The sequence below is a fragment of the Bufo bufo genome, chromosome 6 (genome assembly GCF_905171765.1).
Source record: "Bufo bufo chromosome 6, aBufBuf1.1, whole genome shotgun sequence".
NCBI lineage: Eukaryota > Metazoa > Chordata > Amphibia > Anura > Bufonidae > Bufo > Bufo bufo.
This window is the reverse complement of record NC_053394.1, coordinates 70,159,793-70,187,041: the sequence shown is the minus strand read 5'-3', so window position 1 is coordinate 70,187,041 and position 27,249 is coordinate 70,159,793. Positions and strand designations below refer to the sequence as shown.

Genomic DNA, 27,249 nt, shown 5'->3' with positions numbered 1-27,249 from the left:
TTCAGCTCCTTTAGATGAGCACTTTGGTGCTTAGAAATAAAATGGTGTCTGGTCAAGTTTGCAAATTTTGTCTAATTAGCTCTGAGGTGAAATCCTCTAAGGATAACTGCTGGGTTTCTAAGGTATCCCAATCTGTGTGAATCCACTTCTTAAATTTAACAGCATCATCAGGGTCACTTTCCTTAAAATAATCAGCAAGATATTCTTCCACGCACTTTTCACATCCTTTTCACATCTTTGCAACATGCAATCTTTTGATTTAATATCACGCATTTTGTAGTCCTCTGGAAGAGTACTTGCCAAAAGCGCAAGTTTAACCTTTTGATGGATTGTGCAGACACAGACTGAATGAGTTCCTGATGAGCCAACAGTAATGCACCATTTTGGCTGAAACTCAGAATTTTAAGAACCCATTTTCAGGCCCATGCTTGTCCCAATAGATGGTGTACAATTCCTTCAAGTTGCACAAGATCAACCTTTTCTGCTTTAATAGCTTTTCACCATTTATCCTCAGACACCCAATTCTTTCTGCCTGGACATAATCTAGAAAATTCATCATTTTCATAAAAATGTGCTCATAAGGCATTTTTTTCCCTTGGAAAGGATGCCATATCCAGGCTTCAGCTTTCTTCACCATTCTAGTTGAGACATTAAATTCTTTGGAAGTTTTCTCAATACTCCAACAACTTGTGTTAAGGTTTTCAGCAACACTGATGTGTTCATCACTACCTGAGTCAGACTGAGAAGCCTCCAATTCCTGTAACTGCTTGCAACGTGGGCAAAGTTTTTGGCCTGGCTTAAACTCTTGTTTTGTAATAGTTTTCAGGTGGATAGATGTAGCAAGATTCTGCTTTTGAAATGCATTGCAGCATTTCTTCTGAAGAAAGTCAAATTTGGTGCAAATTAATGCTTCATGAAAGGCACATATATAGGGATGAGCGAACCCGAACTGTATAGTTCGGGTTCGTACCGAATTTTGGGGTGTCCGTGACCCGAACCCGAACATTTTCGTAAAAGTTCGGTGTTCGGCGCTTTCTTGGCGCTTTTTGAAAGGCTGCAAAGCAGCCAATCAACAAGCGTCATACTACTTGCCCCAAGAGGCCATCACAGCCTTGCCTACTATTGGCATGGCTGTGATTGGCCAGTGCAGCATGTGACCCAGCCTCTATATAAGCTTGGGTCACGTAGCGCTGCACGTCACTCTGCTGATTCAAGCATAGGGAGAGGTTGCAGCTGCGACGTTAGGGCGAGATTAGGCAGATTAACTTCTCCAAAAGACTTCATTCTGTGATCGATCTGCAGCTGTGGATCATTGAAGTGCTATTATTGACTTGCTCACTTTTTTGAGGCTGCCCAGAGCGTTTTTAGATCTCTTTTTTTTCTGGGGTGATCGGCGGCCATTTTGTGACTTGTGGTGCGCCAGCACAAGCTATCACCAAGTGTATTTACCATCGATAGTGTGGTTATTTTGTGCTAGATCCTACATCAGCTGCAGGCTGAGCCTGTGTCACCCAAGTGCATTTAACCATCAACAGTGTGGTTATTTTTTGGCCATATATTACATTAGGGGCAAGTTGAGCCTGTCACCCAGCGCCTAAAAAATATACCTGACATTTCTATTCAACCAAATCTGCACAGTTTTAGCTGGTCAAGTTATTTGTAGTGACCGTAAAAGCAAACTTTTTGTTCTGGGTTGAAAAAGCATTCCCAAATTTGCCATTCTGAAAATAACTAGTTTGTGGTATTTGAGGCCTACTTGAAATCTATCCCAAAAAGAAAATCTTACATTGAAGTTATTGATAGTGTCATTCAGAAAAACCTAAGACACACGCTAGCGTGCTGATAGAAGTGTCATTCTGTGATTAAACCTATAACTGTCACACAGCGCAAAAAAAAAACAGGTCTCACATCTCTATTCAACCAAATCTGCACAGTTTTAGCTGGTCAAGTTATTTGTAGTGACCGTCAAAGCAGACTTTTTGTTCTGGGTTGAAAAAGCATCCCCAAATTTGCCATTCTCAAAATAACTAGTTTCTGGTATTTGAGGCCTACTTGAAATCTATCCCAAAAAGGATATCTTACATTGAAGGTACTGATAGTGTCAATCAGAAAAACCTAAGACACACGCTACCGTGCAGATAGAAGTCTGATTCTGTGATTAAACCTTAACCTGTCACACAGTGCAAAAAAAAACAGGTCTCACATTTCTATTCAATGGTCTGCCGGGTGTTCACTCCAAGGTCATGGAAGTCACGCCTGCGGCCACCCCGTTCTCCGAGGGATATGTCCTGAAATCCAGCTGAAAGCTGCAGAACATCAGTCGGAGGTCTCTCCACTACTGGCGGGCCTCTCTGGCGCCCTCTTCCCACAAGCAAAGGCTCGGCTGGTGGCTGCTGGGGTCTTTCAATGCATCTAGGTTCTTGAGCCTCTTGCTCCTGTCCAGGCTGTCCTTGGCTGGGCTGCCCCCTGGCACGTGCTCTTCCGCGGGCTCTGGCTCGTCCACTCATCTATTATTCCTGAGAGGATATAAACCGCTAATAAGGTCTCTGCCGCCTAGCAACTCCGCCGTGGCACAATCACCTCAGAACTCGCACACTGGTGACTTTAGGTATCTTCACTGGTCACTTTGAGCAGAATGATGACATCCGAGTCACGGCACCAAATGTAACCCTCTTTTCCTTGCACCATCTGCGACACCTCCAGCTTTCACACTCACTCGGTCACCAGCTCCTCCAGGCATAAACTCTAAGTGGACTCTAAGGGACGACACTCAGGTCTTCTGTGGTTTAAAGCTTTATTGAGGTGTAGTGCACTTGGCTGGAGCCTGTAATACAACAGGGAAACACTGCCACTATGTGGTATACAGCCAGGTCACCAGCCCACCTATATCATAACAGGCAGTCATTATATTACATTCCCACATACATGTTACAGGATATAACAAAGCATACAGAAAAATGAACAAGAGAAAATCATTTACAAAGATATTGCAGCAGGGTGACCTGGAATACAGCATGTCTTGCAGCCATTTTAGGAAGAACACATGTCTCTTTAACTGTACATCATCTACTCAGCCTAGCATGTGCTGCAGGGTTTAAAGGCTGCTAAAAAACATAGTCACCTCTTTACATTCTACAGAACTATTATGGGTATATATTATAACTTTTTACAATAGATAAATGAACTTTAGCTTTAGAGAACTTAGACAGAGATCCTACCTCCTTCACAGTAAATGTCTGCACTGAGGAGACCAAACCAAGTAGCAGAATACACAGGGGGCTTTCTGGAAGAGTCCACTGTAAAGACTCTGTCTGTTAAAACTTTCCTCAGTTATCTAATAGCACATTTGAAGAGGTTTATTTAGCATGTCCTGACTCTCTGCTAACAGCTTATGAATATATGGAACTATATTTAACAAGTGATCATTGCTGCAGCTCCTGTATATTGGTATGACCCTATTGCAAACCTGCAGACTGGATATTTGGTGAAACTTCATGTGGTTCATATCGACTGTACTACACCACTGACTTGGTGCCTGGGCCTAAATGTGTGACAGTGGCCTGTTCCAGTGGTGGGTGACGTGAAGCCTGATTCTCTGCTATGACATGAAGACTGATTCTGCGCTGACATAAGGCCAGATTCTCTGTTACGGGACCTCTCTCCTCTGCCTGGGCCTAAATATGTGACAGTGGCCTGTTCCAGTGGTGGGTGACGTGATGCCTGATTCTCTGCTATGACATGAAGACAGATTCTGCGCTGACATAAGGCCAGATTCTCTGTTACGGGACCTCTCTCCTCTGCCTGGGTGCCTGGGCCTAAATGTGTGACAGTGGCCTGTTCCAGTGGTGGGTGACGTGAAGCCTGATTCTCTGCTATGACATAAAGACTGATTCTGCGCTGACATGAAGCCAGATTCTCTGCTATGACATGAAGACTGATTCTGCGCTGACATAAGGCCAGATTCTCTGTTACGGGACCTCTCTCCTCTGCCTGGGCCTAAATGTGTGACAGTGGCCTGTTCCAGTGGTGGGTGACATGAAGACTGATTCTGTGCTGACATGAAGCCAGATTCTCTGCTATGGCATGAAGAGACTGATTCTGTGCTGACATGAAGCCAGATTCTTTGCTATGGCATGAAGAGACTGATTCTCTGCTGACGTGAAGCCAGATTCTCTGCTATGGGACCTCTGTCCAATTGATATTGGTTCATTTTTATTTTTTTAATTTTAATTTTAATTCATTTCCCTATCCACATTTGTTTGCAGGGGATTTACCTACATGTTGCTGCCTTTTGCAGCCCTCTAGCTCTTTCCTGGGCTGTTTTACAGCCTTTTTAGTGCCCAAAAGTTCGGGTCACCATTGACTTCAATGGGGTTCGGGTTCGGGACGAAGTTCGGTTCGGATCCCGAACCCGAACATTTACGGGAAGTTCGGCCGAACTTCTCGAACCCGAACATCCAGGTGTTCGCTCAACTCTACACATATATTTGATTCTTCACAGAATCCAATTTAAAATGGCAACCCACAATTTAATTGGAATATGTGTGTGGAAATAGATCTAACAGTTCTATTAGGATAAAAAGCTCAGCAGTCCTACATAATCTTATGTTTCTAGCTCAGCCTGTCCGACAGGAGGCCACCAAAAATGTCTCCTTGTAGTGAAGTTCATGCACACATGCAAAATGGGAACATTCTTGTGAGCTTAGTTCTGGCCAACATAAGGCCAGGTCAAAGATAAAACAGGGTGACCTTTGTGGCAAAAAGCATGCTCTTTTAGATAAGATATTAATTTAAAAAAAAGATAAAAAATTACACATTTGAGATTTCCACCCTAATAGTAGCAAAAAGTGGCAAAAATGTTATTTCTTTGTCTAATCATATCTTCAAGCTGGTTTGAAAGCTTGTGTATGTGCCCTTAAGGCTACTTTCACACTAGCGTTATTCTTTTCCGGCATAGGGTTCTGTCCTAGGGGAATGTAGTAGTGCCGGATCCGGCATTCAAAATACCGGAATGCCAGATCCGTCCTTCCTTTAAAAATGAGAAAAATAAATACCGGATCCGTTTTGCCTGATTACATCGGAAAAACGAATCCGGTATTGCAATGCATTTTTCTGACCAGGCATTTTTCAGACTGGGATCCGTTTTCCAGCAGAATAAAAGTGCTTTTCCTGGACATGGAATAGACGCACAGTGCACACAGGTAGGTCTGGGATGTGTCTGCAATCTTCTGTGGGGCAGTGCTCTTAGTTATATTGGTGAAAAACAGGTGACAGACTCCCTTTAAGGCACCAAACTCTGACGTCTGAATGAGGCTCAAGTCTCCTTGCAGTGTTTCACGGACGTGTGCTGTACGTGTTCTTCATGGACAGCACATGTCCCCATTCATTTTAATGCGTGTGTTCACACATCAGTATTTTAGCACGGTCCATTTGTCAGTGTTCTTAGCACGGATGCATGCCCTATTTTGTTCGTGTTCACGGATCCATCACGTCCATTATAGTCTATGGGTCCGTGAAAACCACGGATGCCACCAGTGTTTCACGGATCACTGGGAAGTGATGCTTTGAAAATTATTTTTCAGCTGTTCAGTGTCGGTGAAACACAGATGCAACACTTACATTAAAAAAAACGGATACACGGACAGCTTCACAGATGCATCAGTGACCACCTGCTCACGGATTTTAACACTGACGTGTGAATGAGGCTTTAGACAATGTAGTTTTACTAACCTTCACAATTTCAGCCTCCTAGCTTAACTACTTAAGATGCTGTGCCTTGACAAAGTTGCCACTTTGGGTTACGCAGCAAACAGCGCATTACAGCTGGCCCATCATCAGATGCCTGAAACTCTGGGACCAACAGAGGTCCAGATGAAAAATTTTGTAAGATTTCATTTAGGACACTAGGGAACATCTGTGCAAAATTTTATTCAATTTGTAGAGGGTCGGATTTCTCGGTTGCTCCACTTGACATGGAATGACCCTATACTGAAAGAATGAAGACTCAGCCGAGCTCTTACTTGATGTGACTGTGTAGTCCTACTCCTGGAGTGATTGAATGCAAGTCCTATAGGGTTTGCTTGTAGATGCAAGATTTATGAATATTGTCTTTTTATTTTCTTGTGTTTTTCCAGGTAAATAAATGTGTTTGATAAGGTGTTCAACTTTATTTACTTTGTGTTTCAATTCATAACCATTTTCAATGTCTCTGCTTGCTGTGAATAAATGGATGGAGACTGAAACCTGTCTCTGTAACTAGCTTTGCTTCTGTGTTAGATCAGTAGCACACAGGCGTAATATACCATAGGTGCATTTTTGCACCTGTATTAGGCCCCAAATCTTGCTCTGACCAAAAATTTATAACCTAAACTAGTAGCGTCATAGGCATGTGCCCGTATTATGCTCTCTTCAAACCAGCTTCAACTGAAGCCAGCTGGCCATGGCCAAGACGGATTCTACCCACCCCACATTCAGCTAAAGATTCTGTGTGAGAGAAGTAGAACTGGATCCTTTCAGAGAAAATCCGAGGCGCCTTCCATTTTTGGCGTAATGCTTATCACTTCATAAAATTGCACCTTCCCTTGTTATGTTCAATGCTCCTTTATAATTGTCACATTCTTGTCCCCGCAGAGACTGATGCCCTCGTTTCTGCTTTAAGAGACACTGTCTGCAGTCAATCAATGAAGCTGCAGACTCCGGGCGGTGGCTCTTGGAATGAGAAGTCAGCCACGTGTCAGAGACCAAGAATGATCCCCACATCATCATCGACAAATGAACGCCCCAGCTCTGAGCCCAGTCTAAGTGTCGTGAGAAGAGAGGATCAGAAAATTGTAAGAAAATTTGAGGAGTTTTGCCCAAAGTGTGGGAAGAGCTTACTGTTTCCAAGGGTGTTGCTGCAGAGACTAACCTTGCCTGTCAACTCACACGTTTATTTAGAAGATAAAGAAGGGTATAAAATATTTTCAGATAATTTTCAGACTGTTCGTATCAGCAGTGATAGCAGTCTGCACTCATCATCCCCAAAATTTGGGTCACGCTCTAGACGTAAGCATTCGCTGACTGTTTTGGGGAGTGCTTGTCAAACTGTAATGAGTAGGCAAAACAAGTGCAGTCCCTTAAAGTCTCTTAACTTATTAAGGTCAGATTTACAGGTGCCACTTGACTTTGGCCAGGATGAAATAACATGGAAGAAATACATGAACCCGGTTGTTAATCTGGGAAAAAATTGGTGCAATCAGGTTGGTCAACAGGTATGACGGTATGCAACCTGATGGTAGCGTGTAGAAGTGTTTGTTTCTTTTTCGTCCTCACAGTCTTTATGGTGTTGCAGTGATCACCCTTAGGCCTCATGCACATGATCGTTGTTTGTTTCCGTGTCCATTCTGTTTTTTTGCGGATAGGATGCGGACCCATTCATTTCAATGGGTCCACAAAATAATGCGGACAGCACACCATGTGCTGTCCGCATCAGTATGTCTGTTCCGTAGCCCCGCAAAAAAAATATAAACAGATGGCATACGGATGTCATCCGTGTTTTTTTTTTTTTGTTTTTTTTTGCAGATCACCAATTTGCGGACCGCAAAACACATACGGTCATGTGCATGTAGCCTTAGATGCAACAATTATTGTCATCCAACCGGATATATTTACTTGGTAAGGTTACAGCCGACATGAGGATCCACTGATTCCCCAGAGATCTGTTTAAGATAATCACAACTCATTTCAAAATGGTGCCATCAGCGATTGCCCCAGATCCCTCTGCCAACATCCCTGGCAAGCAGCAGATTTTACAGATTGAAGCTGCAGCCTAAGGCTACTTTCACACTGGCGTTTATCTTTTCTGTAAGGGGAACAGCCTGCCGGATCCGTACTACAGTATACACCCGTGTGCTGACGGAAGTCCGCCTGGCCTCATTCACTATAATGGGGAGCGGCGTAGATCCACCCACAGCACGGCAAATATGCTGACAGGCAGCCGGACAATAAACACATAGTTACCGTGCTGCGGGTGGATCTATGCTACTCCCCATTATATTGATTGGGGCCAGGCGGACTTCCGTCAGCACACAGGTGTACACTGTAGTACGGATCCGGCAGGCTGTTCCCCTGACGAAAAAGATAAACGCCAGTGTGAAACTGGCCAAATACAGCAAATGAGCTTGGTTTGTCTTCATTTGATGACGCCTATAATAGGAAAGCCGTGACTATCTTCATGACATTCGTCCAAAACCACCAATTCTGACGCGATCCAGTGACAATGTCATGGCGGGAAGGGGGGCACTCCTGACTGTCCCCTGGCACATTAACATGGTAACATGCGCATGTCCTGGGCGGAATATGCACACGTATAGTGGACAGAAATGGCTATTGGTCCAGTGAAAGCTTGGCCGACATCTAATTTGTATGGATGGCGTAACCTAAGCAGCTTACAAACTCCTGTATGGAATTTGCTAAACACCTGTAGACAGTGAAGATTTTCCACGGTGTCCATTGGAATCAATCAGTTGTTGCATTTTTTCTTTCGTGTATTTCTGTTACGTGGTGGTGGTGGTGGCGGCGGCTTTTACGGTCACTTTATCATTTATCATCCTGTTTTTATTTTGTTGCTTATTTTAATAGGTAAAAAGCACCTCTTCCGCTCTTAAGCGCAAGTTAGATTCCCAAAATGGTTCTGATTCTCTAGACCGTTCAAATTCTTTCACTGAAAGGTGCAGAACTCCTAAAATGTCAAAAATTGATGAAGATTTTAACCACTTGTTGACTTCTGTGGCCGCACCATCGGAGTGTAACCGGCATGGAAATAATGCTTCTCATTCCTGTCAGAAAAGTGCAGATCTGGAGACTGGACCCTCGGTGCCTGGGCTGGCCAAACCTGATTTATCGCACAATACAGACTCTGGAAATCCGCTCAGGGGTGCTTCAGTTTTAACTAAAGAGAGTCTCTGGCAGGAGTCTCCTCTGTGTGGAAAACCTTCAAGCCCCGGTGAAGGTTTGGATGTGTCCCCATCACATAGTGATCGTTCTTCTATACCGGACTCTGAAGTCAGTGAAAACAAGTTGAAGAAACGACCAAGAGCTCTGCGAGAAGTTCCTGTCTCGGACAGTGATGAATCCTTTACAGGGTTTCCATTAAGTGGTGATGATGAGAAAGAAGAGGAGGAGGCCTTTAAACCCCTGGATGAGATTTTTCAAATGACAAGAAAACCACTTCCAGCAACTCCCCAAAAATATATCCTAGACCACTCGCTTGCTTCCTTATCTCCGGCTTCGCTCCTTGGAACACCAGTAAGACTTCTCACCTTGACTTTTTTTTTCTATTGCTCTAGTAAAATTTGCTGATCTAACCTTGTTTCCCTTTTAAAGGCTATCAGAAAGGTAAAGCCGTCAGTGTATGATAATAACTTGGATCGACTAGTGAAAGAACAGGAAGAGTGCAAAAGGTTTGTCGGGCTATCTGCAAGTATGTGTATATACGTAACAGTCTAATATACAATCTATAGGTATAAAGATGTCAGAAGACAGATTTTACACTAGATGAAAAGCACAACTATCCCATAAATAAAACAAAAGCACAGTAAAACTGCACATTTACACTCAATTGTACATGTGCTTTTTGTCAGATGTAAAATGGTGCTTTTATTCTCTTTAAAGAGGACCTGTCCCTTCTCCTGACATGTCCGTTTTAGTAACTAGTTGAATTCCCCATGTGATAACAATTCTGGGACATCTGTTCTTATGACTCTATTGTGCTATTCCTCTTCCTTTATTTCAGACTGCTTGCTGGTAATTAAGGCTACTTTTACACTGGCGTTTCTGGGTCCGCTTGTGAGATCCGTTTCGGGGCTCTCACAAGCGGCCCAAAACGGATCAGTTCAGCCCCAATGCATTCTGAATAGATAAGGATCCGTTCAGAATGCATCAGTTTGCCTCCGTTCAGCCTCCATTCCGCTCCGGAGGCGGACACCAAAACGCAGCTTGCAGCGTTTTGATGTCCGCCTGATAATACGGAGCCAAACTGATCCGTCCTGACTTACAATGTAAGTCAATGGGGACGGATCCGTTTTCACTGACACAATATGGTGCACTTCAAAACGGATCCGCCTCCCATTGACTTTCAGTGTAAGTCAAAACGGATCCGTTTGCATTATCATGAACAAAAAGTAATATTTATATATATATTTTTTTTGTTCATGGTAATGCAAACGGATCTATTCTGAACGGATACAATCGTTTGCATTATAGGTGCAGATCCGTCTGTGTAGATACCAGACGGATCCGCACCTAACGCAGGTGTGAAAGTAGCCTTAGTCGTAAACTTCTACTGGGAATAACAGAGGAACAGCGATACCTATAGTCAAGAATAGATGCCCCAGAATAGGAATTGCAAGAAGTTACCAAAACAGACTCGTAAGGTCCTCTTTAAAGGGAACCTGTCACGTTGAACATGTTATCTGAGCTGAAGGCAGCATGTTATAGAGCAGGAGGCACTCCACTGATTGATATAAAGCTTTTTGAGAAAATATTCAGTAAAACTTGTAATTTTATTCATTTAAATTCCTGCTCATTCTGGGCTTTGAAGTCCAGGAGATGGTCCTATCTGTGATTGACAGCCTGTCCTCCATGACTGTGTATACACAGATGGCTGTCAATCACTGATAGGACCACCTCCGGGACTACAAAGCCCAGAATGACAAGAAATTTTACTGAATCTTTTCCCGAAAAGTTATAAATCAATCTGCTCAGCTCCTCCTGATCTATAACCTGCAGCTTGCATGGTTTGCATTTTCATGGTGATGGGTCCCCGTTAAATACTGCATATAAAAGTGGCAATTTCTGTTTATCCTAAAGTCGGTGAAATAAAAAGGTTGCAACTTGAAGCTTATAGGTCCTTACAGTACTTTTATGGATAGAAATGCATAATTCTTTTCTGGGTGCTCTATTATGGCTCCATACAACGCATAGTATACTTTTACCAAATCCTCTTGCATAGGAGCTTTCCTGCCTTTTATTGGCCAAGAATATATTTTGAGAGTTGTGGTACTATCCTCCTGTTAGAGATTTATTGGCACGGCTAAATATTTCCTATCTGTTTGTATGATTATTAAAGGGAACCCGCCATCTGTATAATGCTGCCCTCACTGAAGGCAGCATAGTGTAGTGACAGACCACTCATTTCTGCGGGCTGTCACCTCTGGCTGGCAGTGCAGGGCAAGGGAATTTTCTTGCGATCAGGTGACATACCAGGCTGTCCATTGGTAAGCTAGACGTAGGCTGCCACCGGCACTAATGGGTGGTCTTTAGCACTGCCGTAGTGTTTTTATAAGGCAAGGGGGAGCATCAGAGCATAAAAAGCTCCACTCATTTATGGTGAACTCTGGTCCAACTCTGAACCCGAACAACCCCTTTAAGGAAATATTCACACATTGCGATTATGTAGAATATTTTTTGCCACAGTTTTTGCTAATTTCAAAAATGTGACGGATACATGCGTATGTGCTTAGCTTTTTGTTTTATGTCACTTACTGTGTATCATTGGCTGATCTGTATCAGGTTAGATGAGATGGAAAAGTTATTACATGAAGACCTAGAGAGAGGATTGGGGGTCGCCGATGAACAGGAGGACAGTGCCGAGGAAGGTGAACTTACAGATGAGCACAGGTAAATGCTTTTGATTAACTTGAGCTTTTTTAGTTCAATATATTGTACTGGAATTGGTGAATAAATGATTTTATTTATTTTAAGCTATGTATTGCGAAATATTGTGACTCCCATTATGTCCCGTTCACTCATAATATTGAGGAGCCAATTTAATATATGCTCATTTAAAAAATCATGGCAAAAATTATGTATTTGTGTTTTTTTTTGTTTTTTTTGTACTGCAATATTTGAAGTGCTAAGTTATGTTCAGTGTCTGTGATTTAATGATCTTGCTTCATCACATATCGGCTTTCATGGTTCTGCAGATGTCTGGTCCATTTTTAGTGTGTAATAAATAATAAGCCATATATTGCTGTATTGTCAATGTTTTCCAAAATTCATTTTATAGAGAATTTTTGGACAAATTTAAATTTGTCACGAATGTTATACCAGATCAGCATCCAGGGGAGGAACTCTTCCACTTATCTGAATCTGGAGCGATCTTCAGCCTCCATAAACTTGACTTGAGACATTCAAAATTCTCTCTTGAAAGCGCAGAGGAAAATCTAATTTTCAGGTAAATTACATTGACTATACATACATTTGCATAGATATGTGTGGCGGGATCTGTTTTCATGTGCATATTTCTGTTTCTAGTTATTCAGGTAGTTTTAGGTGGGGAAAAAAATATCTGAGAGTGATCATTTTTATCATGTTTTTACAATAAAAAACCAAAGCTCATACAGTGGATGTAAAAGCCCCAGTTGTAGATGGAGGTATTTCTTACCTGGCTGGGGTTACCAGGAAGGTCATCAGCATGCACAAATAAAACATTCCAACCTGTCAATAGCAGATTTCTATTAAAACTCCATAAAAAAATTAAAAGAAAACACTTTGCAAAACTGATACTTTGTTACGCCTAGTGCAGGATCTGCGGGATTGATTCATAACCTAGGGATTCAGTAGGGCAATTATTCTTTCCTACATCAAATCAACCCTTTAGTGCCTGGTGTAAAGATTACGCTTCCTGGAGGCACCTAAGTATTCATTGAACAGGTATGGGACCATCAGAAAATGCAAGAAATTGGGAATTCATCCCTGGGCTACAAAGTACATAAGTTCACAATCTATAGAGTGAGCCCATATATTTGGTGCTGAAAACTTCTGCCCCAAAAGTAACTCCATGTGTTTGGGCAATGTGTACATGTATCTTTTATCCAAATTATATGCTCCTTGCAGTAAGTGCTGCTACCAGTAACATATGAAAATAGTTTTTTGGCTGAAAGCCTTCAGTGCCACGTGAGAATTGGTCTCTCAGAGAACTGGAGGACGACTATTTGCATATTTTGAGCTTGATACAATTAACAGACCCCCTAACTTTTTCATTTAAAATACAGGGTTTGTGCTATACTCTCCGTATAAGACTACCCCTGAATTCCCAGCCCTCCCTGTCTTTAAGACTATCTTCTCCAGTCCAGGGAACTGACTGGGATTTGTGGATGGCACTGTTATGGGGAGGGGGATCTGTGGATAGCATTGTTAAGGGGAGGGGGATCTATGGATGACACTATATAGCATCTTTATTCCAGCGGTCTGTCATTTATAAGTTAAAAATAATTTGGTTGTCGAGGACCAACATCACAATCATTGCAGACTGGGCCTGGAAAAGAGTCACGGCCACCTGAGAAGAGTCATGGTTATTCATGAATTCCTGCTCTCCTGCCCACCTGCTGATGACTGACCGTCTTCTACCTAGTTTTCTCCCTTTCTCTCTAGGAGAGAACTGCCAATCATCAGCAGATGGGTGAGAGAGCAGGAGATTATAATAACCAGGACTCTTCTCAGGTAGATTTGACTCTTTTTTTTCAAGGCCTGGGCTGTAATGATTATGATGCTGGTTCTTAGCAACCACTTACTTTTAGCTCATGAGTGACACACCACTGAAATCAGCACTTTGGTCACTAATCTATGCTGCCCTCAGTGAGGTCAGCATAAAGTTGATGACAGGTTCCCTTTTAAAAAGATCTGGTTTAAAAAAAAAAAAATGAAGCAGACAACCCCCTTAACCCCTTAAGGACTTAGGACGTATCGGTACGGCATGGATCCCGAGTCCTTAAGGACCCATGACGTACCGGTACGTCATAACTTGAAATCTGTATTCCGGCGCCCGAGGGGTTAATCGGAACGGGATTTCGGCTGAAATCATTCAGCCGGCATCCCGTAACAATGCAGGGGGGGGTCATTTGACCCCCCCGCATCGGCGATCGCAGAAAACCGCAGGTCAATTCAGACCTGCGGTTTGCTGCGCTTTGTGCAGTTTCTGATCCCCGCGGGCCCTGACCGCGGGGATCAGAAGCTTTAGTGTCCCTAAAATATATATTTTACACCCCCCCCTGCACCCCTGCATGATTTTTTGCCGGCGGGTGGTGCAGGGGGGGAGTTGTGGGCGGTGGGGGCGGTGCGGGAGGCGGGCGGTGCGGCAGGCGGGATCGCGATCCCCCGCCCGCCTCCCTTTGTATAATCGTTGGTCTCTAGTGGGTATACCAGGGTGCCAGCACATTGCTGGCACCCTGGTATAAACGGCTGACATCGATGATGCGATGTCAGCCGTTTAACCCTTTCCATACAGCGGTCCGTACAGACCGCTGTATGGAAAAAGTTAACAGTAAGAGGGAGCTCCCTCCCTCTCCCATCAGGGGGCTGCTGTGCCTTTGCAGCCCCCCGATGGAGAGGGAGAGAGCCCCCAGACAGCCCCCCGAGAGATCCCCTCCTTACCCTTCCCCGTCTGCGAAGTTCTGAGCAGACGGGGAAGGTTCCCATGGCAACAGGACGCCTCTCAGGCATCCTGCTGTCCATGGTGCTGAACAGATCTGTGCTAAAGGCAGAGATCTGTTCAGACAAAGTGTAAGTAAAATACAGTACTGTACAATATATATTGTTCTGTACTGTATTATACAGACATCAGACCCACTGGATCTTCAAGAACCAAGTGGGTCTGGGTCAAAAAAAAAGTGAAAAAAAGTGAAAAAAAAGTAAAAATCCAAAAACACATTTATCACTGATTAAAAATGAAAAAAATAAAATTCCCTACACATGTTTGGTATCGCCGCGTCCGTAACGACCTGATCTATAAAACGGTCATGTTACTTTCCCCGCACGGTGAACGCCATAAAAATAAAAAAATAAAAACTATTAGGAAATTGAAATTTTGCCCACCTTACTTCCCAAAAAAGGTAATAAAAGTGATCAAAAAAGTCGCATGTACGCCAAAATAGTACCAATCAAACCGTCATCTCATCCCGCAAAAATCATACCCTACCCAAGATAATCGCCCAAAAACTGAAAAAACTATGGCTCTTAGACTATGGAAACACTAAAACATGATTCTTTTGGTTTCAAAAATGAAATCATTGTGTAAAACTTAAATAAATAAATAAAAAGTATACATATTAGGTATTGCCGCGTCCGTATCGACCGGCTCTATAAAAATATCACATGACCTAACCCCTCAGGTGACCACCGTAAAAAAATAAAAATAAAAACGGTGTAAAAAAAGCTATTTTTTGTCATCTTACGTCACAAAAAGTGTAATAGCAAGTGATCAAAAAATCATATGCACCCCAAAATAGTGCCACTCAAACCGTCATCTCATCCCGCAAAAAATGAGACCCTACTTAAGATAATCGCCCAAAAACTGAAAAAACTATGGCTCTTAGACTATGGAGACACTAAAACATTTTTTTTGTTTTAAAAATGAAATCATTGTGTAAAACTTACATAAATAAAAAAAATTGTATACATATTAGGTATCGCCGCGTCCGTGACAACCTGCTCTATAAAATTACCACATGATCTAACCTGTCAGATGAATGTTGTAAATAACAAAAAAAAAAACGTGCCAAAAAATCTATTTCTTGTTACCTTGCCGCACAAAAAAGTGTAATATAGAGCAACCAAAAATCATATGTACCCTAAACTAGTACCAACAAAACTGCCACCCTATCCCGTAGTTTCTAAAATGGGGTCACTTTTTTGGAGTTTCTACTCTAGGGGTGCATCAGGGGGGCTTCAAATGGGACATGGTGTCAAAAAAACCAGTCCAGCAAAATCTGCCTTCCAAAAACCGTATGGCATTCCTTTCCTTCTGCACCCTGCCGTGTGCCCGTACAGCGGTTTACGACCACATATGGGGTGTTTCTGTAAACTACAGAATCAGGGCCATAAATAATGAGTTTTGTTTGGCTGTTAACCCTTGCTTTGTAACTGGAAAAAAAATATTAAAATGGAAAATCTGCCAAAAAAGTGAAATTTTGAAATTGTATCTCTATTTTCCATTAAATCTTGTGCAACACCTAAAGGGTTAACAAAGTTTGTAAAATCTGTTTTGAATACCTTGAGGGGTGTAGTTTCTTAGATGGGGTCACTTTTATGGAGTTTCTACTCTAGGGGTGCATCGGGGGGGCTTCAAATGGGACATGGTGTCAAAAAACCAGTCCAGAAAAATCTGGCTTCCAAAAACCATACGGCGCACCTTTCACTCTGCGCCCTACTGTGTGCCCGTACAGTAGTTTACGGCCACATATGGGGTGTTTCTGTAAACTACAGAATCAGGGCCATAAATAATGAGTTTTGTTTGGCTGTTAACCCTTGCTTTGTAACTGGAAAAAAAATATTAAAATGGAAAATCTGCCAAAAAAGTGAAATTTTGAAATTGTATCTCTATTTTCCATTAAATCTTGTGCAACACCTAAAGGGTTAACAAAGTTTGTAAAATCAGTTTTGAATACCTTGAGGGGTGTAGTTTCTTAGATGGGGTCACTTTTATGGAGTTTCTACTCTAGGGGTGCATCGGGGGGGCTTCAAATGGGACATGGTGTCAAAAAAACAGTCCAGCAAAATCTGGCTTCCAAAAACCATACGGCGCACCTTTCACTCTGCGCCCCGCTGTGTGCCCGTACAGTAGTTTGCGCCCTACTGTGTGCCCGTACAGTAGTTTACGGCCACATATGGGGTGTTTCTGTAAACTACAGAATCAGGGCCATAAATAATGAGTTTTGTTTGGCTGTTAACCCTTGCTTTGTAACTGGAAAAAAAATATTAAAATGGAAAATCTGCCAAAAAAGTGAAATTTTGAAATTGTATCTCTATTTTCCATTAAATCTTGTGCAACACCTAAAGGGTTAACAAAGTTTGTAAAATCTGTTTTGAATACCTTGAGGGGTGTAGTTTCTTAGATGGGGTCACTTTTATGGAGTTTCTACTCTAGGGGTGCATCAGGGGGGCTTCAAATGGGACATGGTGTCAAAAAAACAGTCCAGCAAAATCTGGCTTCCAAAAACCATACGGCGCACCTTTCACTCTGCGCCCCGCTGTGTGCCCGTACAGTAGTTTACGGTCACATATGGGGTGTTTCTGTAAACGGCAGAGTCAGGGCAATAAAGATACAGTCTTGTTTGGCTGTTAACCCTTGCTTTGTTAGTGGAAAAAATGGGTTAAAATGGAAAATTAGGCAAAAAAAAGAAATTCGCAAATTTCATCCCCATTTGCCAATAACTCTTGTGCAACACCTAAAGTGTTAACGAAGTTTGTAAAATCAGTTTTGAATACCTTGAGGGGTGTAGTTTATAGAATGGGGTCATTTTTGGGCGGTTTCTATTATGTAAGCCTCGCAAAGTGACTTCAGACCTGTAGTGGTCCCTAAAAATTGGGTTTTTGTAAATTTCTGAAAAATTTCAAGATTTGCTTCTAAACTTCTAAGCCTTATAACATCCCCAAAAAATAAAATATCAATCCCAAAATGCTACAAACATGAAGTAGACATATGGGGAATGTAAAGTAATCACAATTTTTGGGGGTATTACTATGTATTACTGAAGTAGAGAAACTGAAAGTTTGAAATTTGCTAATTTTTCTAAATTTTTGGTAAATATGGTATTTTTTTATGCAAAAAAAATTAACTTTTTTGACCCAATTTTAGCAGTGTCATGAAGTACAATATGTGACGAAAAAACAATCTCAGAACGGCCTGGATAAGTCAATGCGTTTTAAAGTTATGAGCACTTAAAGTGACACTGGTCAGATTTGCAAAAAATGGCCAAGTCCTTAAGGTGAAATAGGGCTGAGTCCTTAAGGGGTTAAAGGAGATGTCCCACGAAAAATATTCAGCATTTTTCAAACCAGCACCTGGATTTGAACACTTCTTTTTTTGTAATTGCATGTAATTAAAAATTTTGTATAGCCACTGATCTATTCAATAAAATAGATCTGTATAGCGCCTCCTTCTGTTTGCTCTCTTATTTCTTGTCCGTCTCACTGAGCTGGTTGAACGTGCTTATTTGAAATCTTCAACTGCCGCCAGCCATATGTTCTATTAGAAGCTGTGTTGGTTACAGGGAGAGAGAAAGGACACATCCCCTGAGTTAGGGAAAAAAATAAACAAGCTAGCACCTCCATAATGTATAAATATGAGAACGCAGGTGCACGCTACCTTGGCTGAAACACAATACATAGAACTACAAGCACACTGCGTATCAAATGCTCAAAGATATAAGCAAACGATGAGTACAAAATAAACTGCTTTGTTGCTATACTTACTGTAAAAATAAAAGCTCTTTGCGCATATTATTGATCAAAAATATGTTGGGCCCATCTACTGGCGACCAGGTGGCTTCCAACAGACGGGGCCTACTCACTGACTGGGGATGCCACCTCCCAGCGGAAGGAGGGGAAAAAAATAATTGAACCAGCCCCTCTATAATGTATAAACATGAGAACCCAGAGCCAGGCACTGACTGATGTTTTCACTGCCTGGTCCTGTCAATTAAAGTTGGGAGGAGGCAGCAGTTGCAGAGAGAGCTGAGCCTCTAGGTGTAACAGCAACACCCCCGTTGCTCCTAGAAGCTCATTTGCCTATATTAAAGCTTAATTTTTTTCCATCAATGCGGGCACCTATGAACATGGGAATAACAGATGCCTTCAGCTGCCAAGTGCACATGTAACAGGTCAGCCGGTGTCATAGATACAAATCTGCTGACAGATGCCCTTTTAAAGAGGTAGTCCAAGAGTAGAAAATATGACTGCTCTCTTCCAAAAACAGCACCACATCTGTCCACAGGTTGTATAGTATTGCAGTTCAGTCCTATTATCTTCCATTGAGCTGTAAATACCAGGCAGAACCCTTGGGCAAGTGTTGCTGTTTCTGCTTTATTTATATTTCTTAAATGGATATTCTCATTTTATAAAATGATAGCATGTGCCGTCTCTTAATTCCCCCCATTCCTTTGAGGGGAATTGAGATTCATCCACTACCTAAGATTATGATGGATGGGGCTCTGACCTCTGGGCTGTGGATTGGTAGAGGTTGGACGCCACCAGTCATAATATGATGGCATATCCTAGCAAGATGCTGTTCTAGTTGTATACACTATGTATTCGTTGGCAGTGATTTTATCCTTTTGTTTAATTTAAATTTGCTTGTTTCTTTTTTTTTCATACAGTTGTAGTCCAGAAGATCAAATCACTGTGGCCACGGAGGGGCTTTTTACTTTTCTGTATGGCTTTAAGAAATGTCCTGATTTTCTAATGAGATGGATGTTCCAGGTAAGCATCAGTTCACTTCATACTTAACCAGCCGGTTACTCAGTATTTATGAATATCAAACGTGTTGTGTGTTTGTTTGTTTTTTTTGTTATATAGTTCCGTTTTACAGTCTGATAATTATTATTGGCTTTTCCACATGTGCAGGAAAACTAGATCCAGAACTTGTGAAAGTTGTTTTCTCGCCCATATTCATTGGGGGACACAGAGACCGTGGGTATAGCTATGTCCTCTAGGAGGCGTTGACACTAGTAAAAGCTGTTAGCTCCTCCCCTGGCAGCTATACCCCCTCCAGCCTGGAGAGAGAGCTTCCGTTTTTTCTAGTGTCAATAGGAGGCAAGACCTCCCTGCTTTGCAGGTAATCTCCTGAAGATTTTTTATTTTAGTTTATTTTTTTCCTTCTTTTTCAGATGGGAAACAGTGGACGCCTCGCCTCCCTGTTCTCCCGGGGTCGAGTTGCGCCAGTGCCGGTCACCCGCACTGCTGCCTCCCCTACAGAAGACAAGGTGGACCAGGGCAGCCTCGCTCCCCTGCATCCCGCCAGCCAAAGGGTCACCCATCCAAGCCCCCCTTTTCCAGCGTCCTGCCACTACGGTGCCAGTAGCTGAAGGGGTGACCCTGCTGGACCAGAGGAGGGGTGAAGATGGCGGCAAGACAGAAGATGAGGTGAGTACACGGGACTAGGTAAGTATGTTTAACCTCCCTCCCTCCTCTGACCATCCCCTTCCATTCTTGGTTATCAGGGTCAGTCTATGACCCTATCTAGGGAACGCTGGGGTGCCACCAGTGTCTGAGTGAGACACTCGCTTCTGTTCACTTCCTCGGCAGTTAATCATGCAGGCGCCCTCTGGCCTTTCCTCATTAATCACTGGGCGCACATTGGGGCACATTAATGGCACTGTAAGCAGGAGACCGAGCACTCCGCTGCCTGGGTGCGCTCGGTCAGACAGCGGGGACACCTACCACCATCATCCACCCCTTCCGGGAGCGGACACGCTGCAGTGAGAGCGCGCCGCTCCGGAGGGGGTTAACCATCGCGCGATCGAGGTTCACGGCTACTTCGGCGCTGTGTGTTCGGTGTTCCGGTTGTGTTTTTACCCTGCTCGGCTCGCGAGGGAGAATCGCGGTCCGTGGCGTGGACGCCCCTCCCTCAGTTAGTTGCGGGCGCATTCGCTGCTCGGCTACCTCTGCGCCCTGGCCGACCTACAGCTCCAGTGTGCGCAACATGCGGACCCGACCAACCCCCGCTGCGAACCGGGGGCAGGCACCAGCGCAAGAACAGGGATGGGAGCGGAGAGGCTCCCCCCTATGTAGATCGCTGCTGTCAGGGCACTAAGGGGTTAATAGGCGCAAATTCTTCCCGCCATTCACACCCCCCCCCCCCCTGAAGTCGCTTTGCCCCACCCCACTTCCTCAGGGCAGCTTAACTCCTGGCCAGCCACCTGCAGCCGGCCTCAGATTTTCTGAGGATTCTATCTTCAGTACAAGTGCCCGAAAGTTAAAACAGTCAACTCCTTCCTGCCTCTCTGCCCACTTGTCGTTAACAAAAAAAAAAAAAAGAGACAAGGCAGATGCGCATTCATAAAGGCCTCATCACAGCAGGACCCCCCCCCACCCCCCACCCCCCCTGTTTGTGTGGTACCAAGCCGGGCCCGGGTCCTGTACGGACAAAGGAGGACCTCTCGTAGTTCCAAATCCGCCCCCCCTGGGTCGTTGGTTGATAATCCTCCTGCGTAGTTCCAGGGAGGACAGCTGAAGTATTTCAATCCACCCTCTGGGTCGTGTGGTTGATAGTTCTCTAGCGTACTTCACAAGGATCTCTGGGTTCCCAATTCGCCCTCTGGGGCTGTTTGGTTGATAATTCTCCACCTTCGCATATCCTGTGGAGGACAGCTGAAGTATTCCCAATCTACCCTCCGGGTCGTTTGGTTGATAACTCTCCACCTGCGCAATCCAGTGAAGGACCTCTGCAGGATTCCCAACCGTCCTCCGGGACCGTTTGGTTGATAATTCTCCACCTGCTCAATACAGCGGAGAACCTCTGAAATTCCCAATCCACCCTCCGAGGTCGTTTGGTTGGTAAGTCTCCACCATTCGCAACTCATGTGGAGGACAGCTGAAGTATTCCTGATCCACCCTCCGGGCCATTTAGTTGATAATTCTCCACCTGCGCAATTCAGTGAAGGATCTCTGCAGGATTCCCAATCCGTCCTCCGGGGCCGTTTGGTCGATAATTCTCCACCTGAGCCATACAGTGGAGAACCTCTGGAATTCCCAATCCATCCTCCGGGGTCGTTTGTTGATAATTCCCCACCTGTGCGATTCCAGTGGAGGAAAACTGGAACTTCCCAATCCACCCTCTAGGGTCGTTGGGTTGATAATTCTCTGCACGCTCAATTTTTACAGGACCTCTGTTCCCAATCCACCCCCTGGGTAGTTGGGTTGATAAGCCCCCATCTGCGCAGTCCACAACTGCTAGGGGGCGAGTTTCTGAGGCGTAGACCTGCGCGCTAGCGGACCACAGCAGGTCATCTTCTCGAATATCTCCACACCCCCTCCATTCCTCCCCATGTCACGCTCTGGCGCACCCTCTCTCTCAGGAGTGGGTCCGTCCGAGTGAGGGGGGGTGAGGAGAATCACTGATTCGGACCCTGAAGTGAATCCGAAACAATCTCCTCAGATTGAGTCTACGGTGGCCAGTAGCACTTGTCGTAGGCAACACCCCCTTCCTAGGCGGAGTAATTGCACTACTAGGATACGGTTCTGACCTTATACATTGTCCCCTGCCATACGTGGACTAAGTACAATAACACTGTTTCTCGCCCAATTCCTTGGGGGACACAGGAAACCTTGGGTATAGCTCAACTCCCTAGGAGGCGTGACACTAAGTGAAAACTGTTAAGCCGCTCCTCCAGCAGCTATACCCTCAGCCTGGAGAGAGAGACTACCAGTTTTTGCTTAGTGTCCAAGGAGGCAAGACACTCCCTGTTTTTTTTTTTTTTTTTTTTTTTTTCCTCCTTCATTTTTATTTCTCGTGCATGGCATTGGGGGACACAGCACCATGGGTATATGTCCAACTACCACTAGGAGGCACTAGACACAAAAAGTGTTGGCTCCTCCCAGGTGGGCTATACCCTCTCCACAGGCACAAGGCTATTCAGTTTTTGTCTAGTGTCTGTAGGAGGCAGACCTGTCCTGCTTTTTTTGCAGGTCCTGCTTATTTTTTATTTTATTTTTTATTCTTTTTTTCTCTCTTCTGCAGGTCTCCACCGTTAAACCTGCTGCAGGCTGGGTACTTCTGTACCATTGCCGGTCACCCAGTCCCCACAGACTGCATCCGCAGTGGCTTGCCGGCATTCCCACGGTTCCCATGTTGAGTCTGCCGAAGGGGTGACCCTGCAGCGCCCGAAGACATCGGATGGTGAGTACTCCCCTGTCCCTGTGTCCCTGCCCCAGTGTTAGGTTCCCTCCTGTGGCCAGGGGGGTGGGATTCACCTTAGCTGGGGGTCCTGGGAAGCTTCCATCTTCCTCCACCTTTCTCTTCCCCCTTGTTTGGTTTTTTCTCTCCTCCCTGGCCACAGTGTCTTCTCCCGGCCTTCCCCGCTACTTTTAGTCCCCGGCTTTTGCAGGGACTAGGCCTCATCTTCCATGGCCCGTTCCCGGCTCCCAGGTGCTCTGTTTGCCCTGTTTCGCCCACCCCCAGGCATTGCTTCCCCGCCCCTCCCCCCCCCCCCCCCCCCCCCCCCCCCTTACCTAGTTTTGTGGGTCCGGAGGCCCCTCGGTCGGCCGCGATTCGCCCCGCCCCCCTCGCTCCATTCCCGGCCGCCTCATAAATCGAGGCCCCGGCTTTTGGGCCTGCTAGGCCGCGATCTTCCCGGCCCCTCCTCCTTGCTTCCCGGGCTTTTCTGACCCCCGCCCGGCCCTCGGGAGGGGCTATCTCCTCCACCCTTTACTGGTCTCACGTGGGTTATCTATCCATTGGATAGATCCTCAGTTTAAAAGAACTGCAGAACCCCTTTAAGTCATTGTCCTATGTACTGTGTGAAGGCAGCTAAAGCTGTACATAGGGATCACTCAGGTCGTCGTCGTCCCCCCCCCCCCCTCCTCAATTGCTTCATTTCTTGACCACCTCTATAGCTGCTGCAGCACCTCTTTGGGGAACACGGCATCCGGGTCCAGATATGACAGCCTCTGCTGGCTGCTCTATGAGGGTCGCCTCTCCTCGGATCGCCACGTGTTTTCACGTGCGTCCGCTGTCTACGAAGGCTGCCATGCGGTCGGCCTGTCCCTGCTTGTGTGCAGTACCTCTTCCCAGACCCCATTGTGTCCCCTGACCAATCCTTTTGTGTAGGTCCCTCCTGAATGGTCTCCCTCTTTGTCAAAGCCATGGGAACCTTGTCCGACTCTCCCAATCCCTGGCGGAGTCGCTGGACCGCTACCTATCCAATTGCGGCCACCTATGCCCTCCCAGGGTCCTCCCTGCAGATGAGGCACGCTCAGATACCGGGTCCGGCAAGGGGTAGCTCACAGTACAACCTCGGGTGGTCTCAACAGGGTTCCACCCCTCCTTGGCATCCTCGGGTCCTCCCCAGGACAGGCCTGAGGCTGGTGACGACTCCTTTCCTGTCACCCCATCCGTTGCCTCTGGGGACACCTCTGCACCGATTCCCTCGGAACAGAGCATCAGGCGGTCTTCCTCCATACAGAAGCCCACTGGGAGGTCAAGACTAACGTGCACGGAGGAACCTCTCCTACCAGGGTTGGTATCCCCTCTAGTGGATTTTCGGATGGCGCTCCCCTGAGTGTTTCCTCCCCGGTCCATCCAGGGCACTTGGTCTCCATCGGAGTCCAAACTGACGATAAACATTCTGGAACTGAGGGCGATTCTCCTATCGCTCCGGCATTGGACTCCACTGCTTCAGGGCCATCCCGTTCGTGTCGTGGCGTATATAAATCATCAAGGGGGCACCTGCAGTGCAGCGGCTATGCGGGAGGTGTCTCACATCATCCGTTGGGTGGAAATTCATGTTCCGGCCCTGTCGGCCATTTACATTCCGGGGGTGGACAACTGGGCGGCGGACTTCCTCAGCCGGACGACGATCGACCCGGGCGAGTGGTCTCTGCATCCCGACGTGTTCGAGTCCATTTGCCTCTGTTGGGGTCGTCCGGATGTGGATTTCATGGCCTCCAGGTTCAACCACAAGCTCCCCACCTTTCTGTCCAGGTCCAAGGACCCGAGGGCGTACGACGCCGACGCTCTCTTTCTTCCGTGGCCGGAATTTTCCCTCCTGTACGCGTTTCCGCCCCTCCCTCTTCTGCCACGGGTTCTCCGGAAAATCGCGTCAGAGGGCATGCCTACGATCCTGATAGCCCCGGATTGGCCTCGTCGGCCTTGGTACGCCGACCTAATGCTGCTCCTGGGAGATGCGCCTTGGCCGCTGCCTCTAAGAGAAGATCTCCTTTCTCAAGGGCCGATCTTCCACCAGCATTTAGGGTCGCTACGTTTAACGGCATGGCTATTGAGACCGCAGTTTTAACGCAACAGGGTTTTTCGGCAGATGTGGTTCGTACCATGATCCGCGCACGAAAGCCGGCCTCGTCCAGGATTTATTACCGGACCTGGCGGTCTTACCTGGGTTTTTGCGAGAATCTGGATATTCATCCCCCTTCGTTTTTCCCTTTTCACGGTCTTGTCCTTCTTGCAGTTGGGTCTGGGTCTGGGTCTGGGCCTCAGCTCGTTAAAGGGTCAGGTCTCGGTGTCAAAACCTTTATCCAGGGAGTCGCTCACTCTATTTCCCCGTATCGCTCTCCCATTCCACCCTGGGACCTTAATGTTGTGCTCGCGGCACTCCAGTCTACCCCTTCGAGCCTTTGCGGAGGGTTTCTCTTGGCCTTTTGTCCTGCAAGGTCATTTTCCTTGTGGCCATCACGTCCCTTCGACGGGTGTCTGAATTGGCGGCACTCTTGCACGGTGCCCCTTTTGGTCTTCCACCAGGATAAGGCGGTTCTCCGTTCGGTTCCTTCCTTCCTTCCGAAGGTGGTCTCCGCCTTTCACCTCAATGAGGACATCGTCCTCCCCTCCCTTTGTCCGTCTCCTTCTCATCCTCGAGAACGGGAGCTTCACCGCCTGGATGTTAGGACCCTGAAGATTTACCTGGAAGTCACCGGACCCTATCGGCGCACGGACTCTCTCTTTGTGATTCCGGAAGGTCCGCGCATAGGGTTGGCGGCACCAGGGTGTCTATTGCCCGCTTCATCAAGATGGCTATTGCCGAGGCTTACCGCGCCAAGGGCAAGGAGACGCCCTTTGATGTTACCGCTCATTCTGCCAGAGCGGTCGGTGCCTCTTGGGCTCAGAGGCTTCGGCTGAACAACTGTGTAAGGCGGCCACCTGGTCTTCCTTGCACACCTTCACCAAGTTCTACAGGGTGAACACTTATGCATCGGCGGATGCGGCTTTGGGCCGCCTGGTCTTGCAGGCGGCGGTTTCTTGATACCTCCGGTGGTTTTCGCCTTGGGCTGTAGTCCCTCCCTTCTTGGACTGCTCTTGAACGTCCCAAGGTTTCCTGTGTCCCCCAAGGAATTGGGTGAGAAAACGAGATTTTTGTATAACTTACCAGTAAAATCTCTCTCGCTCTTCCTTGGGGGACACAGCACCCACCCATTGTTCTGGTTTACCGTTACGGTTTAGTTGCCCCTATCGGGTAGTTGACTTGTTTGGTTTTACATGGTTGGTCATTGACTTTCTTTCACTACTTGGACACGCAACTGGTAGTCTTTCTCTCCAGGCTGAGGGTATAGCTGCTGGAGGAGGGACTTAACAGTTTTCACTTAGTGTCACGCCTCCTAGGAAGTTGAGCTATACCCAAGGTTTCCTGTGTCCCCCAAGGAAGAGCGAGAAAGATTTTACTGGTAAGTTATACAAAAATCTCGTTTTCAGTGCATTCCCCCTTCTGTAGGTGGCGGAATTGCACCTCCACTGGGTTCAGCACCTGCCGTATTCATTAGCTCCTTCTATAGGTGGAGCGATTCCATTCTCACTGGTTACAAGGTGTGCTGTATACATTACCCCCTTACTCAGGTGTTAATTGCTCTCCCACAGGGTACAGGATTGCCATATGCACTAGTTCTCGCCGTGGGTATTAACCCCCCTTCTTAGGTTGGGTATTTTCCTGTGGCAACAGTTTGGATACAGTCCGACTGTCGCACTATCCTTCCATAGGTGGAGTGTTGCGCGTCACTGTGCTTCCTACTTGCCTTACCCCCTTTCGCTAGTGATTCAGGAGTACCTGAACATCTTCAGATTCTGCAATTCAACTGCGCCACGGCTCTAGGTGCCTGCGCTTATTTCATTAGGGGGCGTGGCAACAGTCGGTACTCGACGGTGCTCAGTACTCTTACTCTAGCGCTATATGGGTCCCGCCAGTGGATACGGTGACTATTCCTCATTGTGTTCCTTTGGAGCTGGTTTTGGGCATGATTATAACTCCTCTGTCTTCTCAGGGTGTTTACTTTGTGTCCTAGAGACTCCCATCTCCATGGGCTTCCATTGTCCCAGTCGGTCATGATATTGTCCGCATCAGTAGTAGTGCGTACACCATTGCACATATATGATGATTACGTGCCAACGGGTCAAGTGTTCCTGATGTGGGAAGTGGTTGTGCTGGCACTCTGGTTTAGCTTTGCAGCCTGTTCTCCTCCACTGGTGCGGCTTTTTATGCTGGTACTAGTGTTCGCAGTTGCTACAGTGGGGCATTCCCTAAGGTAGGGGTTCTACCCTGACACTTGCTTGGCGGTTGTTCCTGTTCAACGCCCTTCCCAGGTGGAGCGTTTAAGGTTAGCTCTCCTTCCCTGGGGCAGTAGGATACTGTGGCTTCTACCGGATTCCTCTACGGTATGGGGGTCCTGGAGTAGCCATTACATACCCTGGCTCCTCCTGCACGGCTCCTTCATCAAGTGATGGATTCTTCTATCACCGTATTCGGTGTTGTACGCTGCATGGCCTCCTCCTTAGGC

General features: G+C 45.9%; 1 protein-coding gene and 1 long non-coding RNA gene across 3 annotated transcripts in view; one reads left to right on the top strand and one right to left on the bottom strand.

Annotated features, from left to right (window-relative positions):
• Positions 1–27,249, top strand: part of SLF2 (SMC5-SMC6 complex localization factor 2) — a 67,580-nt gene that overhangs the window by 15,380 nt on the left and 24,951 nt on the right. The window contains exons 3-8 of one of the 2 annotated variants that reach the window (XM_040435788.1): positions 6,631–6,830; positions 8,620–9,285; positions 9,364–9,440; positions 11,551–11,658; positions 12,047–12,214; positions 19,134–19,236. In XM_040435788.1, the coding sequence (XP_040291722.1) occupies positions 6,631–6,830; positions 8,620–9,285; positions 9,364–9,440; positions 11,551–11,658; positions 12,047–12,214; positions 19,134–19,236 (1,322 nt within the window). Of the gene's footprint in view, positions 1–6,630; positions 7,251–8,619; positions 9,286–9,363; positions 9,441–11,550; positions 11,659–12,046; positions 12,215–19,133; positions 19,237–27,249 lie in introns of both variants that reach the window. The other variant, XM_040435787.1, reaches the window with a different exon arrangement.
• The window catches only part of LOC121003860, a 17,596-nt gene continuing 16,609 nt past the window's right edge, over positions 26,263–27,249 (bottom strand). The window contains exons 2-3 of the long non-coding RNA XR_005779614.1: positions 27,045–27,047; positions 26,263–26,724 (exon numbers count right to left, since the gene is read on the bottom strand). This is a non-coding gene — a long non-coding RNA (uncharacterized LOC121003860). The remainder of the gene's footprint in view (positions 26,725–27,044; positions 27,048–27,249) is intronic.